Source organism: Hyperoodon ampullatus (genome assembly GCF_949752795.1).
Source record: "Hyperoodon ampullatus genome assembly, chromosome: 6".
Lineage (NCBI taxonomy): Eukaryota > Metazoa > Chordata > Mammalia > Artiodactyla > Ziphiidae > Hyperoodon > Hyperoodon ampullatus.
Genome location: NC_136919.1, coordinates 123,541,186 through 123,566,717, shown reverse-complemented (window position 1 = coordinate 123,566,717; position 25,532 = coordinate 123,541,186). Strand labels below are relative to the sequence as shown.

At 41.2% G+C, this 25,532-nt stretch overlaps 1 protein-coding gene across 1 annotated transcript in view; it reads left to right on the top strand.

The window, feature by feature from the left end:
• Positions 1-25,532, top strand: part of GALNTL6 (polypeptide N-acetylgalactosaminyltransferase like 6) — a gene marked incomplete at both ends in the record, with an annotated part of 1,117,369 nt that overhangs the window by 350,943 nt on the left and 740,894 nt on the right. Inside the window, one exon of the mRNA XM_079705645.1 lies at positions 19,437-19,545. Coding sequence (XP_079561771.1) covers positions 19,437-19,545 — 109 coding nt within the window. The remainder of the gene's footprint in view (positions 1-19,436; positions 19,546-25,532) is intronic.

The window sequence follows — 25,532 nt, the reverse complement described above, 5'->3', positions numbered from 1 at the left end:
GTGGAAAACATTTTATTGCTCATTCAGTCAGTAAATCCAATTACCTACTAGGGATCCCTTCTTCAAGGTTTTAGGCACCTTAAGCTAGTGTGTCCCAAACTCAACTTATATCTGCCCGATCTTTTCCCCCACAATACGTAAATTAATAAAGCATAAAAGACCTCGTTGAAGGTAATACTGTGTAGTTTACTGGTTTCTTATGCATTTTTTAATATCACATTTCGGGAACCTAAGTTCATCAAGGGCATGACTCTTCCTCTACATTACACACTGGTAAATCCCAAGTACCTAGAACAGTGCCAGGCACAAAGTAGATGCTCAGTTAATATTGGTTCAGTGAATGAGTGTATCCTTCTACTAGAATATAAAGTCCAGCAGGTCTGCAACTTTGGTGACAATTATATTTCTAGTTTCAGAGTAGGCATTGAATAAATACCTGTTGACTGACCAGTTGAATGCTGAATTGAATAAAATAATATCAATATTTCAATGCTGAAAGTAGAAGGCAAACAGGGTATAAATACCTCTGCTCTCTATCTCTAAACAATATATCTGACTTAAGGATCCATTTTCCACAAATATGCTTGTTAGTTTCTTATACTTCTAAGAATAAAGAAATATTTGTTAAATTTTTGATAATTTATAATGACTGTGTTACCTCTTCACTAAATCTTCCTGAATTAACTTAAAACACCAACTCAGCAATTAAGACAGAGAGGTTAACAAACATATTTGTTTGAGCCTTTCCAGTATGAAGTTTGCGCATTGCAATTGTCTTCACCATTTAAGACCATTTCCATCAGATAAAAATATAAAATTATCACTACAAAAGCCAACTGAAATTCCAACTATACTAAAAGTAGAAAAGACCTCATTGAAAGTAATATTGAGGTATCATCTACATTTGTATGCATGTGGTCCATGCCATGATGATTTTAGTTATTGTGAAAATGATAATAACTGTAGCTGAATTGAGCATGGTTACATAGTAATTTTTTAGGAGTTTGAAATAGATGACTTAGCCGTGCTATAGTCTATTCATTTCTTAGTTATGAACTAATTCTCTGTCCTCAGTTGTCATTCTGGGTTTAGTTGTATTCTACTGTTTATTTTGTTAGTGGAAATATAAAAGCACCTGGGCCACATACAACTTGGAAAAAAGTACTGACACTCTATTTTGATTATTTTGTTACCATCACACTTACCATGACAAAAGATCTTTGCTTTTTCTCTCTAATCCACATTTCATGTTTCTGTGTTATGTTTCCCTTTAGACATAGCACAGTGAGCTCATATTAAATATATAAGAAAATAGAGTCACATTTTAAAATACTATTGATTCTGGAGAACAGCTGAGGATGCCATGTTTTTTTCCTTGAAGAATTGATAGGGTGGAATTCTAGAGGCACCCTATGATGTCCTTCTGAAGAAGAGTTCAGGGGGTCATGACACCCAGGCTTAATACCCCCAGGAAACTGCAAGTGTATGGATTCTCCATCACCAGGGGGCCATGTGATTCTTGAAGGTTAATATGATGATTTTTTTTTTGACATGATCTTTCTTTGCTTTTCAATTTTCACAGAAATGCCATCTGCTTCTATACTAAGTTTTCTTTATTGTTTTTTTATCTTTCCCCTTAGGAATCACAAAGAGAATACTTTGAGATGGGAATAAATCTCAGAAAATTTGTCATTTTTGTAAGATGCTGATCTCCTGAATATTTCACTGAGGTATGCCGCTGCATAGCAATCAGGATGTGGAAGGTTTTCCTGCTGACTTCACATGTTTCTGTTGTAATGGAAAAAAGTAAAAATTAGGGTAATTTTGAGGGTCAGTAACACAACTATCCTGCATTACACACTTAAACAGAAATAGAGTCTGTCAGCTGGATTATGGCTACTGCTGAGCTCCTTACCCTGTTTGATATCACGGAGGCTTTTACCAGGCACCTTCGGTCCATTTTCTTTAATTAGAAACCCTCTCCTAAGGATGTGTCCTTTATTCACAGGGAAATAGTTTGCTACTGATCGCGCTGGTTACTGACAGAAGCTTTTGTTTACTGACAATGAATTCAGGCTATAATCTTAATGAAATTTACAAATTAACAATATAGAAAAAGAGTTAAACAACAGTTGTTTTTCTTTCTGTTTCAGCTCCCCAGACAGGGAGGCATCTTCAAAAATTCTTCACAAAATTTCTTCACAAATATCCCAAGAATTCATACAGTGAGGGTCCTATGACCTTTGTCTGTGCAAACAACTGATGTTTAAAATCTTTCCAATGACCAAGGAATAAAGATTCATCAAGAAATAGTTTCAGAGAGATGGGATCAGTAAGCAAGAGCTGTCAGTAGAACTCTTAGGTTGGGCGGTCCTTGTACTACCTAAATACAGTCATCTAAAGTAAAATGGTCGTATTATTCAAAGATGAGTATGGGGCTTCCCTGGTGGCGCAGTGGTTGGGAGTCCGCCTGCCGATGCAGGGGACGCCGGTTCGTGCCCCGGTCTGGGAGGATCCCACAGGCCGCGGAGCGGCTGGGCCCGTGAGCCATGGCCGCTGAGCCTGCGCGTCCAGAGCCTGTGCTCCGCAACGGGAGAGGCCACAACAGTGAGAGGCCCGTGTACCGCAAAAAAAAAAAAAATATATGAGTATGATAGCATCCTTTTTTTTTGCAAATAAATCCCACACAGAAATGTGTATAATAAAAGGAACCATTACAATATGACAGAATTTCATCCAGTAAGTTGTGTGGTCAGTGTAACTGTTGGTCATGAGGAAGAAAGTATCGGCGATGCTGAGCACCAATTGTTTTGGCTTTTTTCTGCTAAAATAAAAACCAGAGCACTGTTTAGTTACCACGTACCAGAACTGACTCTTCTTCTGACTTTTCACTTTTGCAGATCTCACCAATCTTGCCTCAGTGTTTGTCTTTAACTAGTTATGAGGATCTACACAGACGCCTTGTAGAGATAACACCTTGCAGCGATAGTTTCATTCAAACGATACATGAAAAATCATTCTGTGCTCTCAGGAGTTGAGGTATGAATGCCAATACAGAGGATAAATTTATACGTTCAGGACGTTGGTAATCTCAGTCACATTTACACCCGATTAAAGACCCTGCTGTCAGTGTGTGGGTGAGGCTGAGTCAGGACTTGATCAAGAGTGTGGCGTAAGCCTGGCCACTGGTTTAGGCATGGTGACTGCAGCCCTCATATCCCAAAGATGTGATCCTGCAGAACATGTTTGATCAATTTTTGAATTTGTTTTCAGCTTTAAAATCAAGATATTTTATATAGCAACCCAGATTTTAAGATCTAAAAATTAGAGGGGAAATCCTTTGTACACCCTCCTGCCTGCTTCATACAGTTTTAGTTCTTAACTTCCTACACCATGTTTACAAAGTCTAGAGGGTAGACCCAAAGTTTCAGGACTCAACACTTAACTCAGGCTTATTTTTATTTTATTATGTTTGTTTCTTGGAGTTGTGTTAACAATGTCACATCTGAACATTTATACAGAATGGAAAGAACAAGACAGTTTTGTCTACTAAAAAAAATGGTTTTGTATTCTGACATTAACTTATCAATATGTTTTGTGGGTATATAAACATGCCGAACCTCTCTGTAGGTTAGGCTCCTTGCATGCTCCGTAGTTGGGTTGAAACCTAGGAGGGAAAAGGATGTTAGAACAACAACAAAAGTAATTTCTGCATCACGTGACTTTTTTGCTCTTCAGTTTGAGAGTCATTAATGACTCCTTACTGCTCAGTGCAGAGAGTCTAAAGTCCTGGGTGTGAAGTTTTTTGGCTTTACCTATCTCTCTAGTTTTACTTCCTAACATTTTTTTAATTGAAGTGTAGTTGATTTACAATATTATATTACTTTCAGGTGTACAGCATTGTGATTCAGTATTTTTACAGGTTCTACTCCATTAAAAGTTATTAGAAGATAATGGCTATAATCCCCTGTTTTGTACAATATATCGTTGTTGCTTATCTATTTTATTTATTTATTTATTTATTTATTTATTTATTTATTTTTTTGCGGTACACGGGCCTCTCACTGTTGTGGCCTCTCCTGTTGCGGGGCACATGCTCCGGACGTGCAGGCTCAGCGGCCATGGCTCACGGGCCCAGCCGCTCCGCGGCATGTGGGATCTTCCCGGACTGGGGCACGAACCCATGTCCCCTGCATCGGCAGGCGGACTCTCAACCACTGCGCCACCAGGGAAGCCCTATCTATTGTATACATAATAGTTTGTATCTCTTAATCCCCTCTACCCCTATCTTGTCTCTCCCTCCTTCCATCTCCCAACTGGCAACCGCTAGTTTGTTTTCAATGTCTGTGGGACTGTTTTGTATATACATTCCTTTGTATTATTTTTTACAATCTACACATAAGGGATATCATACAGTATTTGTCTTTCTCTGTCTGACTTATTTCACTAAGCATAAAATTCTCTAGGTCCGTCCATGTTGCTGCAAGCGGTTCTTTTTATGGCTGAGTAATATCCTGTTGTATATAGGTACTACATCTTCTTTGTCCATTCATCTGTTGATAGACATTTGGGTTGCTTCCATTTCTTGGCAATTGTAAATAATTGCACTATGAACATTGGGTTCATGTATCTTTTTGAATTAGTGTTTTTGTTTTTTCCAGTTATATGCCCAGGAGTGGAATTGCTGGATCATATGGTAGTTCTATTTTTGGTTTTTTGGGGAACCTCCATATTGCTTTCCACAATGGCTGCACCAATTTACTTCCCACCAACAGCATACAATAGTTCCTTTTTCTTCACATCATCACCAACGTTTGTTATTGGTAGACGTTTTGATGATAGCCATTCTGATAGGTGTGATTTCTCACTTGTTTTGATTGGCATTTCTCTGAAAATTATCGATGTTGAACATCTTTTCATGTGCCTGTTGGTCATCTGTAGGTCTTCCTTGGAAAAATGTCTGTTCAGGTCTTCTCATTTTTTGATTGGGTTTTGGGGTTTTTTTTATATTGAAGTGTATGTGCTATTTATACATTTTGAATATAAACCCTTGTTGGTCTATTTCCTCCCATTCTTTAGGTTGTCTTTTCATTTTGTCGATGGTTACCTTTGCTGTGCAAAAGCTTTTAAGTTTAATTCGGTCCAATTTGTTTATTTTGGTTTTATTTCCTTTGTTTTAAGGAGACAGGTCCAGAAAAATATTGCTAACATTTATGTCAAGGTGTCTTCTGCCTATCTTCTCTTTTAGGATTTTTATTGTTTCAGGTCTTACATTTAGGTCTTTCATCCATTTTGAGTCCACTTTTGTATATGGTGTGAGAAAATGTTCTAATTTCATTCTTCTGCAAGTATTCTAATATTTTATAAATGACTTTATATAATGAAGTTTGAATAAATGGATAATGAGATAATGAGAGAATCATGAGAAGTCTACATATTTACTTTTAGTAATCCATAAGATTTAAAGGCAGACGGGCTTGATATGCCACTTATTAGTTATGTGACCTTGAAGACTGTATTAATTATGTGACCTTAACATTTCTGAACTCGAGTTCATCATCCTACTCTTATGACGATTGATTTAGATAAGAATAAATGTCAGTTATGTCATTATTCCCAGCCATGTCATCCATTATATTATATACTTTTTCAGTAGTGTCTATTTGCTTAGAACATCTCCCATGTGGCGATAATATATAAGAAACTTAATCACATCCAGTGTAAGAATTCACACCCACCACTATATTCTATTAACATTTACTGTAATAGACTCTGTCCACATAATTTATCATTTGCTTACTGTATATAAGTTTTGTGTCTTCAACTATGTTATAACCTTTCAAGGGCATTGGGAATAACTCACTTATCTTTAAAAATAGGAGAGATTATGAAAACAACTGCCATTTATATAACACTTTATGATAAGCCAAGGGCTTTCACATACCTTATCCAATTTACTACTCAAAAATCCTTGTGAAGTCGGTGAGGTGGGTATTATTTTTTTACCCCAATTTCATATAGGAGTTAGCTGAGAGACCTAGAGGAAATGTAGATTTCTTGTATATGGTTTGAAACCCTAATTTATGTCTTCTGGCCCTGGATCCAGAGCATTTCCACTATGTCATGTTATCTTCTAAAGAACAGAACTAGTGGTAAGTATACGGTTAATTGTGAGAATAAAAGTCCATTGGTTGTTAATTTATAAAACCTAAGATAGGTTTTAGAATACAGGCAATCTTTTCTTCGTAAAGATTCACAAATGTGTCTTTTCAATGTTATCACCATCTGTAGTTATCATAAATGAAACTGCTCTAATTTAGAGGCCAGAGGTAAGTTATTTTATTCACCCAGGGTTTTTAGACAGACAACCCCTGAGAGGTATTTTGAGATTATATAAAAGTTAAGTACAGTGGTCAGGTAGCCCAAAGCCTATCATTTCCTAGAGAGGTACATCCTAGTTTCTCACCCATTTGTGTCACATCTGTGACCCCAGAAGATATTTGAGTTTGCTACTTCTGATAAACACACTGTCTATGAGTAATGTTTTACCCTTGGAAACTTCTTCTCATGACCCATTCTCGAGTATATTATCTTTTGATGGGCTCCTGGATTCAGCTCTAATGATTACATATGGTTTCTACTTAACTAGATTCTCTCTTCCATCCCTGCTATTTTTTTCAAGTTAATTATTTGTAGAAACATTACAATGAAAATAAAGTCCACAGAGTGAAAAAGGATGCTCACAAATAAGTGGCCGATCTAGTGAGGGGTCTAAAATATGTCTTCTGCAGGTACGGTGCTCTGTTTGTTTACAAGGTCGTAGATAATGGATCTCTACTGCTGTTACAGAGGACATAGGGTATCACCCAGCAGAGAAGCCAATGGATCTGGCAGTGGAGATGGTGCACCTGAAAGGAAAGACCAGAACACTGCTGGGTCATTTACTGGTGGTTAAGCTTTCAGAACCAAGGTAGTTCTATACAAGTGGTCTGGAATCGATTTAGGTTTATTCACCCACCTTTCTGGCAGGTGAAAAGGATGCAAACACATCTAACCTCTATAGTGGTCATCGGCCATCAAAAAAATAAATTTATTAATTAAAACCTTCTACCTTAGTGACATGTGTTTTGTGAATAAGTCTTGCATGTTTTTTTTTAAGTTTTAACGATAGTTGATTACAATGTTATATTAGTTTCAGGTGAACAACAGTGATTTGATATTTTTATAGATTATACTCAATTTAAAGATATTATAAACTGTTGGCTATATCCCCTGTGCTGCACATTACATTCTTGTATCTTGCTTATTTTATACCTAGCAGTCTGTACCTCTTAATCCCCTATCCTGTTATTGCCCCTCCCCCCCACCACCCCCAGTAGTAGCCACTACATTTGTTCTCTGTATCTATGAGTCTGTTTCTGTTGTGCTATATTTATTCATTTGCTTTATTTTTCAGATTCCACATATAAGTAATATCATACATTATTTGTATTTCTCTGTCTTATTTCACTAAGCATAATACCCTCCAGGTCCATTCATGTTCCTGAAAATGGCAAAATTTCATTCTTTTTTATGGCTGACCAATATTCCACTGTATATCTATATCATATCTTCTTTATCCCTTTATCTGTTGATAGATACTTAGGTTGCATCCATTTCTTGGCTATTGTAAATAATGCTGCTATGAGCCTGGGGGTGCATATACCTTTCTGAATTACTGTTTTCATTTTCTTCAGATATATACCCAGGACTGGATTGCTGAATTATATGGTAGTTCTAGTTTTAATTTTGTGAGAAACCTCCATACTGTTTTCCATAGTGGCTGCACCAATTTACATTCCCACCAATGGTGTCCTAGGGTTCCCTTTTCTCCACCTCCTAGCCAACATTTTTATTTGTCTTTTTTGATAATAGCCATTCTAACAGGTGTGAGGTGATATCTCATTGTGGTTTTGATTTGCATTTCTCTGATAATTAGCAATGTTAAGCATCTTTTCATGTTGGCTGTCTGTATGTCTCCTTTGCAAAAGGTTTATTCAGGTCTTCTGCCCATTTTTTAATCAGTTGTTTTTAATGTTGAGTCATATGAGCTATTTATATGCTTTGGTTATTAAACCTTATCAGTCACATCATTTGCAAATATCTTCTCCTATTTGGTAGTTTGCCTTTTCATTGTGTAGATGGTTCCTTTGGCTGTGAAAAAGTTTTTAAGTTTAATTAGGGCCATTTCTTTATGTTTGCTTTTGTTTCCCTTACAAGAGGAGATAGATAGAAAAAAAATTGCTAAGACTTATGACATCTTTACCTAATGTGATCATTGTGTTTCTTCCTATTCATATGGATTAGTTGCCCTCAAAATCACCTGGAGAACTTATTAAAACAGACTTCTCTGTCTCTCTGAAAGTTTCTGATTTAACAGGCATGAATTGGGAGCAGGGGATTGTATTTCTAACAAGTTCCCAGGTGATGCTGATTTGCTGGTGTGAGTAACACAGATATAGATGAGAAGAGACATGAGTGGGGCCAATCCTCAGATAGCCGTAATTAAAGCAGTTCCAGATGATCTGCTTTAACCTGAACCCTCTAACATCAGGAAATATCCTCATGATGCCGACACACCTTGCAGGAGCAATAACTGCCAGGAACGTCTAAGAAATTTTATTTGAGATTTATTTATATAAATAAATTTATAATATTTGAAATATTTGAAAATATTTTGTAATATTTGAAAATATTTTTTAAATGTAGTCATAATATAAAGCCCATAATGATAACCAGAAATGTCCTGGACCACTTCTCTCTACTTGAAATTTCTGATACCCAGGGGCAACCACATCAATTTTTTATCTTTATTCTATTAAATGCTTCCGTATTTGTAGATAGCATGTGTATATTGCTGTTCTTTGTTTTTTTATTTTGATTTTATCTATTGTTCTATTATATAAGATGTATTTTTAACTTTTTCCACCCTTTCCCTCAACTTCCAGTATAGTTATAACATCAATTTTAGTTAAACTAATATTTAGGTAAGAATATTCATACCTAAATCAAGTAGTGTGCTATAATTACACTTTCCTGCTTATACATTGTTTTTTCTTAACCTCTAGCCTTATTAATTGACCCATTTTTCATTTGCTTAGATTTTTATATATGCATCATTAATTCATCCCAACCTCTTTGGAAGAACTGTAACTCTCCTTTTAATATGTTTAAAAAATAGGCAAAGAGTAAGTTTGTTTTTTCTGTTCACTTTTTTTTCCCCCACAAAGACAACCTTTCTGGATCTGCTTTCCACCCCCCTTGTACATTCAGGACTGGATCAGCTCTAGGCTTGCTGCTATTTTGCTACCTCTCTTCAACTTATATATATATTTTTAAATACTCTTTTTTAAAAAAATAAATTTATTTATTTTTGGCTGCGTTGGGTCTTCGTTGCTGTGCGCGGGCTTTCTCTAGTTGCGGCGAGCGGGGGCTACTCTTCGTTGCGGTGAGCGGGCTTCTCAGTGCGGTGGCTTCTCTTGTTGCGGAGCACGGGCTCTAGGTGCGTGGGCTTCAGTAGTCGTGGCACGCCGGCTCAGTAGTTGTGGTGCACGGGCTTAGTTGCTCGGTGGCATGTGGGATCTTCCTGGACCAGGACTCAAACCTATGTCCCCGGCATTGGCAGGCAGATTCTTAACCACTGTGCCACCAGGGAAGCCCCTCAACTTATATTTTTATGCCTCTGACTCTCTTGTTGTTTTCCCCTTCCTCCCCTCCCTCTCCTCCTTTCCCTCCTCCTTTCCCTCCTCCTTATCCTCCTCCTTTTTCTTCTATTTTAAATTTCTTAGTAGGGTTCCTTTGACCATCATTTTCCAATTGCCTGTAAAATACTCTGTCCTGCTATCTCATTTTCACTTTCCAAGAGCTCTTCCTTAGTCCCTAAATACTTCTCTTTTTAAAATTTCTCTTTCTATAGAGAACCTTTTCTTAAAGCTCTCTGAGGAAATTAAATTTAGATTTTGGGGCAGACGTTTTCTTCTGAGCCTTACATTGCCTCAGTTTCCTTCAAGTTTATTACAGCTTTTGTTTATGTCGGCCGCCGATTTTATGTTAAAAGTTCTCTCAAATGCCTGGCGATCCTTGGCTGCCTGTTCTCAGTTGTATGTGGAGGAGTGAAAATGCTACTACGGTGCTCCGTGTGTTGGGAACACGTCCCAGAGTAGTTACGGAGGAGCCCGTATCCGTTCCTGGCTTTTGACTCAAATCTCCTATAGGCATTTTTTTTTAAAACATCTTTATTGGAGTATAATTGCTTTACAATGGTGTGTTAGTTTCTGCTGTATAACAAAGTGAATCAGTTATACATATACGTATGTCCGCATATCTCCTCCCTCTTGCATCTCCCTCCCTCCCACCCTCCCTATCCCACCCCTCTAGGTGGTCACAAAGCACCGAGCTGATCTCCCTGTGCTATGCGGCTGCTTCCCACTAGCTATCTATTTGACATTTGGTAGTGTATATATGTCCATGCCACTCTCACTTTGTCACAGCTTACCCTCCCCCCTCCCCGTGTCCTCAAGTCCATTCTCTACATCTGCGTCTTTATTCGTGTCCTGCCCCCTGTAGGGATTTAGCTTCTCTTGTCTAACAGGTGTGAGGCAGGCTGGCAGATTTCTGGGAGCTGGTGAGCTGTGGGTAACAACGCTTAGTGTATAGACTCACGTGGAACACTGGTTTTCATTACACGGTGGCATCCTCCTGTCAACTGTGTTTCGTAGCATGAAAACATGCTTGTCTCATTCAAACTCCAACCCTCTACAGGGGGGTAGCCTGGTGGGTGGGCCTCAGAAATCACCTCGTTGTTGGGAAGGGGGAGGGAACCCAGGAGCATCTAACAACCCTGTGCAACGATGTCAATCTTATCGTTTTCACCTATAACCTCGCCCTCAGAAACACCTGATGCCTCCAATTTCACATATTTTAGAAGTTCACTGGCAAAACAAAAACAGACAAAGAACAAAATACACTTCCCTCCCAGTAACTCTCAGCCATTTACAAGAAGATCATGTCAGTTCCACTGTCTGCTTTCTTGATTCCTCTGGTGCGTCACTGCCATTTTCATGGGGTTTCTGGAGAAAGCGGAGATTAACTCCTGCAGTCAATCTGCCCTTGTGTTACCAGCTGCTACGGATTCTCAGCATTACCTAGATCAAAGCGAGGGAAATAGAATGTGCCTGGTAATGTTGGAGGAGGGCGGGGAGAGGTCGTGACCTCTGGTTAACCGCAAGCTTGGACCAGGCAACCAGAGGCTCCGCCCCTTCCGCATCCGGGAACGCAAGCCCTGCCTCCTCTCCCCAGCGGGCGCTTTTTCGGGAACGCCGCCTTCAGAGAGCAAAGCGGCGTGGGGACCACCTGATTGGAGAGTGCCCGAGCCCCTTAAGGCCTCTAGGTAAACTTCTGAGGCTCCGCGGGCGGGCGAGTGCGGAGGGCGGCTTGTTTCGGGGGCGCTGGGGATAAGCCTGCTGTGTAAGTTCTCTGTTACACGCGCCCGCGCCCACCTGGAGGGCCTGCCTCCTTCTCGGTGGGTCTCTCCTTGCTGTCTGTGTAGGGCGCTGGCTTGTGCACTAACAACTGGGGAGCCCTCCAAGAAGCGGGCCTTGAGACAGATGCCCACAGGGGAGACCCCGAGTTGGCCGCCGGCCTCTGTGGGAGGAGGGGCGTCCTAAGTGTTGGATGCTGTGGACGCCCTGAAGACGCCAGCTGGTCCAAGGCAGCCGTCCGAACTGCTCTAGGCCCTGGCCTCCCAGACGGGAGAGAACTGGTCCCCTCAGTGGGCTGCCCTCTGCTCCACAGATGCCGACTAGAGGCTGAAAGGAGGGCCGAGGCCCCAGGAGGAGGCGCGGAGTCCCCTGCTCTGCTGGCGGCAGGCGAGCGGGAGCGATGCTGGCCTGGGGACTGCAGTCGGCTGTTTGCAAAACGAGGCTGCAGGCCGGCGGATGAAGGTCCAGCGCTTGTGACATCCTGGTTGGGACGCCGAGACGTGGGACCCCTGGGAAGTTGATGAGCATGAAGACGAGGACACTGTGGTGGTTGACGGTGGAACGGGTGAAAGCCCCTTGCCGTCCACCCCTCATACAAAGGACAGCAGAAGCCCATCAAGGGCAGCCCCAGCCAGCGGGCAGCCCCCAGCTCAGGAAACGTTCCTGAGGGGAGAATATATCACCGCCGACATGATGGATGCAGCTTCCGAGTTCCAGCAAAAGGCCAGAGAAAGGATCCGGGAGAGGTTAGTGCGGCTATGGGATGGCGGGCAGAGGAAATGAGCACTAGCCCCCCACACACACCCACACCCCTGCCCTCCAGCGGCACCTGCATGGCGCTGGGGGTTCCAGGTGCTTACAGGTTGGTTTATTCTAGCTGTTGGGAGGCTTGGGACCCTAGCAATCTAGAGAGGAGGTGCAGCGGATTCTTAGGTAGTTGGAAATGAAACAGGCCAACTACCCCCGGTCTTGGAAGGCTGCCCCGTTTACTGCAGGAGTGAAAGCCGAGACACTCCCGCCCGCCCCAGCACCGGCTATGGGACGAGACGTCCACCCTGAGCTCAGCTGTGAGACACGTCACTTACGATGCTGGATAGTCCATTGCCCATTGCTAATCTGGGGGAAACGGTCAAATCCTGCGAATGGGTGCAGGCTGTGGGAAAGACCCGAGAGAGACAGGGAGAGCTTGAAACGCCACAGGCTATTCCAACAGTGACAATAACCCAGAAGCAAAGGTGGTTTGACCTCAGTGCGGCCCGGGGCCCACCTGACAAGATAGACCAGCCTGTGGAAACACTTAAAACCTGAGCAGCAGTTCAGACTTGCCGCACCGCCCCTCTCATCCCCGACGGCCCACCTGCCCCAGCAGAGGCCTCGGGGATACAGCCCTCTTCGGGGTCCGTGCCTGCCACACCCCCGGTATAGGACGAGGGCCGAGATCACCTCCAGCTGAGGGCCATCGGGGGGTGATCAGAGGCCTCACGTTGAGCTCCCTAGTCATTGGTCCCCAGAAATAAACAACAGGTGACGGCTCTGGTTGCTGCTGGAACTGAATGTGCTCTATTACAGCACAGTTGATGGTTCAAGAGGACAGTTACGTCAGGAAGGTAGGAAGGTCCCTTTGACCGTGCAAATCGGGCGTTCTCCACCACGAGATGACAAAGTTTTAGTCTCTCCGATACCAAAGAACAAATTGGGTGTTGATCTCCTAGGAGGTCAAACTCTGCAAACCCTTAATGGTGAAATTGGCCTCAGGTTACAGTAATCACATCAGTGCTGAGGGGAAACACCGGCTGGGAGCCAGTAAGTCTACCGCTCCTTTGAAGCCTGGTAACTGTCGAACCAAATTAACTGCCTGGGAGCCTAAGGAAATAGGAGAAACTATCTAAGAACTGCACAGAGCGGGTATCATACTCCCGGGCCGTAGTGCTTTCCACAGCCCCGTAAGGCCAGTAAAAAAAGCCAGATGGCTCCTGGCGGATGACGCTGCACTAGGAGATATGAGCAAGGCGGTCCACGTCACTGCCCCCCTCTAAGATGCCTTGGCCATGGTCCTAGGAGTGCACCATGCTGAGCTGGACTTAGCAAATGCTTTCTTCAGTCCACCCCTGGCCAGAGTCAAGCGATCAGTTTGCCTTCACGTGGGAGAGACAGCAGTGGTGCCCGGAAGCTGCTGCACAGCCCTTGCAAGTCGTGGTGTTGTTGAATAGGGTCCCACTTCTCGCCGTTTACAAAATCAAACTCACAGATGTTCCTAGAAGGGAAAGTTGTCTTTAATCAGAGTGCTGACAGTCTGGGGAGGTGGTGAACTCTGTGTCCCCCAAAAACACCTCTGAGATTCTGCTCGCCGTGGAAGTTTTAAAGGGAAGGAGGGAGTAATCTCAGTTAATCACTGAGATGGAGGGTCAGGGTCACCGCCGTCCCCCACTGTGTGCAGGCTCGTGGACTCGTCATCTTCCTCTAGATGTTCTCTTGCACCCACAGTTTGTTTGCAACCTTATGGGAGGAGATGCTAGGGAAGAGATCTAGTCACCTGTTAATTACTGATTCTTCATTTCCACGTCTTTGCCTACACTTGTACGTTCTTTCTGTAGATCAAAAGTATTGTGTGATCAAAAGACTCGAAAAGTGCGCCTGGGTTGGAGATGAGTAGAGCATGGGGTGCCTGGTGAAAAGTTAGTCACAATACAGCTCTGCTAAAGTGACACGGAAAGGGGCTTCCTGCTGAGGGCGGTTTCCTACCAAGAGCTGCTTACAGTGGGACGGGAGCCCGAGACCTGTCCCTGTTCCCTTCCCACATCTGTAAAATGGGCCTGACACACTGATGATACAGTGTTAACACGTGAAGACTAGCCTCTGCTTCAGGGCACTGCAGACTTTGCCAGAACACCTGTGAGGGAGGGGCTGGGCAGTGAAGCCACAGACAATTCAAGGCACTGCAGTGACGATTTGGGAATTGCTTGTTCGGGTAAGACATGCATTGTCTCAGCAGCTGTGTTTGAGAAGGTGCAACCTATCTGACCCCTGGAAGAGGTGCCAGCCTTTGTAGGGGCTTGGGGAGGGCTTTTATTTCCCACCTGGCATAGTGTATGCATCCGTTTTACTACCTGGTAAAGAAAAGGCCTGTGTGGGACTGTGGATCAGGTCAGCAAGCGGCCGTTGAGAAGCTAAAATACCAGGGAAGCAGATTAAAGCTCCGGGCATCTCCCAAGCAGGGGTGCCATTTGAGTTGGGTGGATCTGTGACTCCCGGAAGTATGGGTAGGACTCTGTAGGAGTAGGTACAACAGGAGCAGAGAGTTCCCCTGGGATTTTGGTCCCAGTTCTGGAAGGGGGCAGAAGCCAAGTAGCCCTGCAGAGAGCAGAAGACCCTGGCAGTCTACCTCACGCTTCTCCAGGTGGAGCATCCCAGGAAGAAACAGCATGTTGTAGTAGCTTCCCTGTCAATCAAGGGGTGGGTTGAGGAGATGTTCCATGGATCCCCACAAACTCCCACGGTGACAAAGTGGCAGCCTGTCTGCAGCAGAGAAGCCCCTGTCTGCCTGTCCACTGTCTCTAGAAATGCAAATGCTCTTAGGCCCCGTAGAGCCTGTAGATCCTCCCAACGCCCCCTCCCCTATTTTTGTGGTGGTCCCTGCAGCCTTTAGAGAGGACATGGGGAAATTTCCGCTGAAGCCTGGCATACCCGTGGGTCTAGTCAGGGCACCCCAACCACAGGGGCTTCAGTTGCTCTTCAGCCCAACAAGGATACTGTCTAGATGGAAACTAGAAGGGACTGCAGCAGCCGCTGGGCTAGACTCAGACCTGCTGAGCTGGTCATCACCCCTGAGCCCTGGCTGTTAACCCTTGGCCCTGACAGCTGGGCTGTTCTCTAGGGCTTGACCTGATGGTGTAGACAAGGGGAAGCCTGGGATGGATGATCATGAATAAGCCCTTGGGGGCTCATATGTGCAGAAAGACTTTTATGTTCACCAGCAAGAGCCTGAGGCAGTCGGCACTGTCTTCCCCATCCTGGTCCGTGAGGTACTGACCCACTAGGCCATCAGGAGGCGATGGTCCAGCTCAGTATGAGCCCTAAAAACTGATCCTTCAGGAGATGCATCAGATGGGGTGCACAGAAAGAGGGGCCGCTTAGTGCCTATACTTGTCCCCATGCACCCCTTCCTGGGCAGTCCCCAAGGATGCCGAGTTGCCCTTGAAATACAGTGACTGGTTCATGCAGTAGCAGCATGTCCTGTGTGTTCTAAACAACCCCAAGGCGACTGTCAAAGGAGTCTGGGGCCATCCAGCAGAGGCGTCCCCAACAGTTGAGGGATTGGCAAATTGATCATATCGGTCCCCTCCGTCCAAGTGAGCATTCAAAATATGCCTCAGCTTGTGAGGACGCTGTGTCTGGCTTAACCCAAACTTGCCCTTTTTGCACTCAAACCAGGCAGTTTTTTTTCACCCATTAGGTAATTAGAGAAACTGAATGCCCTGTATGGATGCCATTGTCGGCTAGCGATCAGGGGTCATTTTCAAAGGTCATGATGTGCAAGACTGGGTAAAATAACATGGTATGGGATGGAGGTTCCATCTCTCCTATAACTCACAAGCAGCAGGATTGGTAGAAAGGAAAAAAATGGAATATTAAAACAGCAGATTAATTACTAACAAGTAAAACAGCATAGTCAGGGGGACTAAGTTACCACTTCGCCTTTGATACATTTGAGCAATCCATCAGTGGGGCCTGGTACCCCATATGCCAGACTGGGGACCCCTGCCGAAGCACCCAAGACTGTAAAGGTACAGAAATGGTGGAAACACTGGGGGTCAGCCTGCTGTGGGCTGAGAACACCAAGCCCCATCACACCTGGGACAGGTGCAGCTACTGGGATTTGCGATGGGATATCCCACAGGGATGGGTGGGTTACCTCGCACCCCTGGGTGAGGGGGAACCACTCAGCCTCCACTGGGACCCCATGGTCCTGCTGCCAGCTGGGACAGTGGGAACGCACCACACCTGGGATGGAAGGTGCACCCTTGGGTGAGGGGAGAAGTTGGGGCCCTGGCCTGGCATCTCTGGCCCCCAGTCTATCTCCTCAAGGCTAACAGTGCGCCTCCCGCGGCCAGTGTGTGTGGTATGCACAGCCAGGTCAAGTTCCTAAACAGCCGGAGGCCACGCTCTGTTTCCCACTGGAACCGCCCTTCGGCTGCCATCTTTATCCCCCCGTCGGCCTGCAGGATATCACAGCTCACACGGAAGCCCTGACTACAGTCACCTAGCAAGCCTTGAATGAAGCCAACAAGGCTGTCTTTACTGAACACTGAAGTGCGTCTAACGAGGAGGGCTGTCCTCCCAGACAGGAAGGCCTTGGACATTGTCCCTGCCTCACAAGGAAGAATCATCCAGACAGTGCTGTGTGTTCACACCCGATGAGTCTGCTGATGTGTCATCTTTATTCAATCACAGGAGGACACAAGTGAAAGTCCTGCGTGATCAGACCCCAGCCTAGAGGACTTCATAAACCAGTGGTTCGAATCACAGGGCTCTTGGTGGAAGCAAATTGTTATGGTTTTGAGAATCATCTCGATCTGTGTCTTCTCTTGCCTGTACCTGTATTGCTGCCAAGGTCTCTGCCTGCAGCGCAGTCAGATGGCTGCCTGGAGCCACCTCCAGGCTCAAAAGACCCCTTGCAGACCTGCTCAGGGCACACTGCAAAAGTGAGGTCCTGTGAGATTGTAAGAGCCTGTCTCAAGGGGTGGGGTGTTGGAGGAGGTCACCAGGAGGTCATGGCAGCTGGTCCACCTGCCAGGTGGACCTGAGTGATGGGAGGCTGCTCACCCTTCCCCTGTCCTTGGAAGGGACGTCCACCACCCATTCCCAAGGTGGGAACCGGTTTCAAGGATGCAGACTTGAGAGTAAAGTGCTGTTGAGACCGTCTGGGCTGAATAGTGACTGGACCCTGTTAAGGCCTCTTTATAAGCTTTTAAGATTCAGGCAGACGGGTGCAGAGATCAGGTTGTCTTGCAGGACAAGCCTCGTGTGTAAGTTCCCTGCATATTAAACCCACCCCCTGCCCATCCGGAGGGTCTGCCTCTCTCCCTTTCCTGCCCTCCATGTTGGTGGGGGGAGTAGGGGGCTGGCTTGTGAACCAACAGGTAATCAGAGAGAGCTTTGCATATTCAGAGTTTACACAAGAACATCTCCAGGTTTCATGGCAAAGTTTATTTTGAAATTATCTGTTTTGATCTGAAGGTGACGTTTATTATAAATTGGTATTATCTGAATCTGTAAGATTTCTGTGATTGCTCAGCACTGATCATTGGAAATGCATGGCTGAGACAAAACATGGGTTTTGTACTTTAAAGTTATTTGGTTACTTAAAACTTCCCATTCACAGCTGAGTTTGGGAAAATTTCTAATTATAAAAGCAATATTGATCAGGAAAAAAAGCATGAGTTTTTTTAGTATTTCTATTATAACCCCAAAATTGTTTTATTCCATTTTCTTCTATTTTTATATTTTCTGTTAATTTTTCCATCTTTTCTTTCCTGTCATCCTCCTTTAAAATTTTTCCTTTTTATCCTTAATATTTTATATAAACTCACCATCATCCTTTGTTTATTCCTGTTGTTTTCCTGAACTCACCACTATTATGAATAATTTTTTTTAAATATACAGATAATAGTCACCTGATCTGGAAAATCTTTCTTCTGATTTAACTACCTTTTTTATATTAAGTCCATTTTTATTCTGTCAAAAAAAGTGGATCCTTTATAAGCTATAAAGATGGACCCAAGGTAGATAATTTTTTCATAAGCACAGTAGTTGTACTGTTTTAAAAGAAGAAGTAAGACCTTTTATTTGCCTTGGAAAGGCTCTTAGGGTAAAATTTCCTCACTGAAATTATTTATCTTTTGTTTTAAATTGAAACTTTCAAAAGTGTTCTCTTTATTCTGTTGATGTTTTATTTATTTCCAAAAATGAACCAGATAAAAGAAAAATGGTATGTGAATATGAAAACATTTATTTTACATTATCTTGACTGTTAAGATTGTAAAATACATTTCATTCAAAACATTTTTTGTTTATGACCAAATAAACACCATAAAGAGAGAAGTAGCTTCAGCCATGCACACAGAAATAATTTCAAGGTGACATTTGAATATATTGAATTTTACTAAAGCATAAAACATGTTGTGACTACCGTTGTTGACTTTATGATAATTTCAACTATAAGCATAACCACACACCATAATTTGACAGAAATCTAGGTGGTAGGCAGTATTTAATAGCTGTTAGGACCACGATGTTGGTCTTAATAGAACTGGTCCAAGTCCTGACTTGGCCCCTGTGGTTTCATTCAAGTTATTTTACTTCTCTGGGCCTTCGATTAATTAGCAGAATAATAAAGGTTTACGACCGAAGACTATGATAAAGACCGAAAGATCTTCTTTCTATACACAGAGTATGCAACTTAGTACCTGGTACACAGCATTCAATAAATGCTTGCTAATATTGTCACCAGGCCATTCAAATATACTTGATCAAAACAAGTAAAATTGTACAAATCACAAACAAAAGTATTTCCATGATACAAAATCAATACTACTACTATTTACACTTGGGGCAAGTGAAAACAGCTAGGCATTTATGCTCAGACGAGGTGGTACACTAAATTATTAACGTCTCTGGATGAAATAAAATTGGAAATGGTAGGTGCTGTGTGCGACACATGCTCTTATTTTTAAAACGGAGAAAGGTTTTAAAATGTGTATTCATCTGGTCACTAGCAACAGCTTCCTCTTCAGTAGACTGAGGAGGATCACTTATTCGAGTGTTCTTTGATTGCCTGTGACGTGCCTGGCTGAGTTTACCTGCCATGCGAAAGGAAATACCTCCTTTTTATGCTCTGAATACTTTCCTTTTCCACAGACATTTCCACTGGGCCTGGGAGATGGGCAATTCTATGCATGGACAGATGGTTTAAGAAGAAAGGACTGGCATGACCATGGGAGCATTCAGAAAGAGGCTCTGCGCTCAGGTATGGAGCTCAGTGTACCCCAAGGTGCTGCTTTGCTTTGTCACTTACAGGATCTCTCATTAGTGTTTCTTCTGCACCCAGTCAGGTAGGTTTCATGGGGACATTGGAGGTCAACGCTGGGCAGAACCAAAACAATTTCAAATTTCAGAAAGAGAAAAAAATAATGCACAGCGTTTACAATATGAGCTGAACAGAGGTCATTCGAGTTTTAGAAATCTGCCGTGCTTTATACTTCCAGAGTGTCTTTCCGTCATTTCTGGGGCTATCTTGGATTTATTCATGAGACTTGACTTGGAACACATGTTATCTTGAGCTAGATTCGCTCATTAGGGCTGTGGTGTATCCAACTGGCTGGGCCAAGGATGGAAGGAGGACCTCAGTTCTAGACACTGGCAGGTGGATCAGAAGAGCCAGGGACCTGAAGTTGGCCATACCTGGGCAAACTAACAGGCAGTTCAATGGGATCCAGTAGGTCTGTCTATGCATAGCAGATTCTAGTCTTAGGCTAGGGAAAGAGGAAACATTTTACTTCTTGGAAAAGTAACAGGAAAAATTATGTCCTTCTAGAAGGACTTAGGTTGTTGGAAACAGGGATTCAGAAGGGTATAGACGTAATAACCGAGTGAAGGTAACAACCTTCACTGATGATAGGAGGTCCATATTCTATTATTCAACCAAAGGAGCTCTGTTGGGTTTTTTGTCTGTTTTTTGTTTCGTGGGTTTTTTTGTTTGTTTGTTTTGTTTTTTTGTTTTTTTTGTCATGGTGAGGATATCACAGAAATTGAGAGGCTGTGGTTTGGTAAAGACATCTTAGCAACACGGAAATGGTGCATCCCAGGTCAAATCAGCAGCAGAGTCACAAGTAGCTGCAGGCTGAGGTTCTCCTGACCAGCCTTCCTCCTGACTTCTCTCCCCGGGAAGACAGTAGTGAGATACTCACTTAGTTATGACAGTGTTCAGGGCTTTGGATGGTCTCAGCTCTGGATCAGGTGTGCTTGACTTAATTAGAGTCTTCCATTTTCTTCTTGCATTCCTTTCCTCCAAATAAGACTGTCCCCTACCCCCCTGCTTGTCATAAGAATGTTCCCTGTCCCTCAGAGCATCAGCCTCTTCCATATGACATCATCCCTCCAACCTTGGCATGACTCCGTGAACAGTGAGAAAGGCAAGCTTCTTACCAGAATCCTTACTTTTCCAGTCCTCTGATCTTTTTCCTCTATTTGCTTGATCAGCCCTGTATTCATCCAACCATTTGTTTCTTTTTTTAACCACAAGATGCTGAAAGTTTGGGGAGATGTTCTCATAATTTAACCACAAGTTAGTAATAATAATAAAAATAATAATTGAATAGATGTTTTGTACTAGGGGCTTTGCATATGTATTTTATTTAAATTTCACAATGACTTTGATAGATAGGTATTATAATCCCCAATTTGTAAAAAGAAAAAAGGAAAGAAAAAGAAATGAGTTCCTAAGAATTCATGAAATATTATCCAAGGTCAAACAGCCAATAATTTGTAGAGAGAGATTAAAAGGTCGTCTTATGCTCCATTACACCCCACCATCAGACATCGAATGATAATATTTGGGCAAAATTAAGTAATGGCCAGAGAACATACGGGAGAGAGACACACCTGGGTTCATATCCTAGCTTTTCTGTGTAAGTGGCAAGTCAATTTGTCTGTCTGATGTTCTACTTTGCAGAATTGCTATAAGGATTAAAGATACTATAAAGTAATTGGCCAATTATTTGCACATATTATAAACTCCACCAATGATAACTATAATTATTTTTCCATCTAAGTTACTTTCACTTGATTTGATGTGCCTATCCTTTGCTTGTGCCAATGAGTTTTGGACACAAAATCCAATACTTCACATTTATTTCTGCCACGTACTACCCTTTCTGCCTCCTGGAAAAATGTACCTTTAATTTTCTCATCAGAGCTCAGGGCAAGGGAAATTGACATACAAAGAAAGTTGGTGATAAAACAAGTTTCCTAAAGTACAAATTTTGTGTGCAATTAAAATACTTTTAAATGCTAGTATGTATATGATTCACTGGAAGATACATGAAAAGTGCAATAGACTGTAATTTATCATTTTTTTAAAATACCGTAGAATATAACCTAAATAAAATATGCACACATAAACACACATGCAGTTATAAAGTCAAAATAAGATAAACATCTCTGTTCCCAATAAGCAGGCCAAGAAAGGGTCATTGGTACTATTCTGTCTCCTCCAAGTCTTGAAATTTGTATTCACTCTTACTTTTCTCTGTAATTTCTTATGTCTAAACAAATATTGTTGCATTTTGCCTATGTTTGGACTTTATCTAAACATTGAATCAAATAGTATGGCTTTCTTCTTTCATTCAAAATTAATTTTGAGATCCATTCTTGTGTGTGCACTTCTTGTTGATTTGTTGTAACTGTTGTTTAATTTTTTTTATATAAACTTTTCAAATCTTTAAACTCCTAGGTTTTTTAAACATGTATTATGACAAGGGTCTCATTGTACCATTCTATCACCTCCCTTCACCCGAACTAAATATAAAATCATTTTTACCAGTAAAGCAGATAACTTTTAATGAAATGGGTGAACTCCAAAATGGAAATTATAAGACTTCAAAAGATTATTTTTTTCCCCACCACCATCCTCCCTCTGCCCCCACCCCCCCGCCGCTTTCCCCCCTGGTGTCCATACATTTGTTCTCTACATCTGTGTCTCTATTTCTGCCTTGCAAACCAGTTCATCTGTACCATTTTTCTAGATTCCACATGATAGGCATTAACATACAATATTTGTTTTTCTTTCTGACTTACTTCTGTCTGTATGACAGTCACTAGGTCCATGAACGTCTCTACAAATAACCCAATTTTGTTGCTTTTTATGGCTGAGTAATATTCCATTGTATATATGTACCACATCTTCTTTATCCATTCGTCTGTTGATGGGCATTTAGGTTGCTTCTGTGACCTGGCTATTGTAAATAGTGCTGCAATGAACATAGGGGTGCATGTGTCTTTTTGAATTATGGTTTTCTCTGGGTGTATGCCCTGTTGTTTAATTTTCCACAATGGTTTCCACTTTGTAAACATTCTGAGAGTTCCCAGGTTTGGGTTATGTATGACGCTGCTCTAAGTATTCTTGCTCATGGTTCTGGATAGAGACAATATTTTCTTAGGGTACATATTTAATAGTAGAATTTGCATGTCTGAGGAATGCACGTTTCAGTTATATTATGTAGTACATGACAAACTGTTTTTCAAAGTTTGATATACTGATTTCACTCCAATCAGTAATGGATGGAATTCCCATTGCTCTGCATCCTGTCAACACTTAATATTACTGTCTGACTTTTCATTTTTCTCAATTTTGTGGTACGAAATAATCACTCATTGTCACATAAATTTGCATATTACTAATTTTAATGTAGTTGATCTCTTATTTATGCTTATGGGCCATTTGTACCTTCTCTTAGGTAAAAGTACTATTCATTTCTATTTCCAGTTTTTTGATTTCTTTATTTTTCTTATTGATCCACAGAGTGTTCTTAATTTTTTTGAATAATATCCTTCATCAGTTGTACATGGTGAAAATATCTTATCCCACATTTTGTATATTTTTTTTAAAAACTCTATATATTGCCTAATGAGTAGAAGTTCTTAATTTTGTTTTAGTCAAATTTACAAATAATTTTTAAAGGATAGGCTTAATTGCTGTTCTACATTGTCTTTTTAAGCTTGAGAATTTTACCTTTTACATTTAGGTCTTAAATGCAGCTCATCTTCATTTTTATATCATGTGAGGTAGGGGCCCAATATTTATTTAGGCTTTACCTACTTAGATATCCAATCAACAGCACCATTTATTAGAAAATGTATCTTTTCCCACATCGATCAGCAGTGTTGACTCTATTATAAAAAGTTTCCATATTTGTGTGTTCTCATTCTGGTTTCTCAGTTCTGTTCCGTGAGTGAAAAACTTTGAGCTAATGAAATAATATCTTATGTACTATATCTTTATAAAAATTGTTGCTATCTGGTAAAGTTCATTCTGCTTTCTTTGCTTTTCTTCTTGGGAATGTTTTGCCAATCTTTTTTTTTTTTTTTTTTTTTTTGCGGTACGTGGGCCTCTCACTGTTGTGGCCTCTCCTGTTGCGGAGCACAGGCTCCGGACACACAGGCTTAGCAGCCATGGCTCACAGGCCCAGCCGCTCTGTGGCATGTGGGATCTTCCCAGACTGGGGCATGAACCCGTGTCCCCTTCATCGGCAGGCACACTCTCAACCACTGCGCCACCAGGGAAGCCCTGCCAATCTTAACATTAGGATTTTCTTTAAACTTTTAGATTCAACTTGTCAGACTTTATGCACAATATGCAGATACACACAGAATATTGGAATTTTAGAATTGTATTAAGTCTATTGATAAATTAGGGAATAATTTACATTTTTTCAAATATTAAATTATTCATTCCGCGGTATATCATTATATTTCTTGGTGCTTATTTGTTATCTTTAGGGGTGTGTTTGTAATTTGATTCTCAGACATTTTCAGTGTTATTCCTAGAAAACTAACATTATATGGGTATTGAGAATGTTGTTGATCTTATTGAAGTTCTGAACTATTTGTAGCTGGTATAGAGAAAGGTTAATAATTTTAAAATATAGACCCAAATTTAGAAAACATTCTAAACTCTTTTATGAATTATAATCATTTACCCATAAGTTATTTTGGATCATTAGTGTAGATAATCATAATATCTATAAGTAGTGACAGAGTTTAAAATTTTTTCCACCCTAGACCTTATAATTTTAGTTATTTTTATTCTGTTTCTGCACTTGCTAGGAACTTGAGTATCATGTTGTCCAGTGGGTATTGGTGGCTGCTTTTGATTTGTTATGGTTCTGACAATAGCAAATTAGATACTTGTGTTAGCATTTAATCTAGTTAATGAAAATGTACTGTACACTGTTTACTAGGCCTTCTGGATATGACTTTCTGAGAGTTTTACTTTTTTTACACCTAAATGAATGTTAATTTTAACCAAAATTGTTTTTGTTTGCATGTATTGAAATAAGATACATTTTCTCCTTTATGTATTTGAGTATGTTGTACCTATTGGTTTCTAATAGAAACCAAACTTTGAAATTACGGGCTAAATCTGACTTTTTATTTATTACTGGATTTAGTTTGCTACTATTTTAGCAATTTCACATCTTTACTCATGAGTGAATATTGGCCATGAAGTTTTCTTTCTCATAGAATCCTTGTCAAGTTTTGTTAACAGTGTAATGATGGTTTCATAAAATGACTCAACTAATACCTCTCATCTTTCTACACTTTGTAATTGCTTGTGGTATATTAGAATTATTTATTTACTAATAGTTAATGATCATCTTGTGGGTGAAGATTTTCTGGACTGGACTTCTCTTGGAGCAAAGATTTTTCACTCCTGGTTTAAAATGTTCCTATTTATTAACACATTTATTCATAACATCCTCTTAAAGATTTTATAATGTCTGTCATGCTTAAATTTATGTTGCTTTTTCTTTCAAATTTCATTTATTTGGTTTTTTGTCATTTTTCCTTAACTTATTACACTAGGAAATTGTCAGTTTTATTAATTATGTCAAAAACCAATTTTCGACATAGTTCATCTTACCTATTGTGTTTTTCTCATTGATTTACAGTCATATTTATTACTTCTTTTCTTTGACTTTTACTATATTTTTCTAAACTAAAAAATTAGATTCATACCTCCTTAATTTCAGCCTTCTTCTGTTGTAGAATAAGTATCTAGGACTCTAAATTTCTTTCCAAGCACTACTTTAAGTACATCACACTGGTCTGTGGTTTGATGTTTTATATTTGTTTGTTATGTTTTAATTATATTGTTTTAGTTATGTTTTCAAATGTCTGTCCTACTTAATAAACCCTGAAAATATCTTAAAAATATGAAAAATCCAGAAACTACTT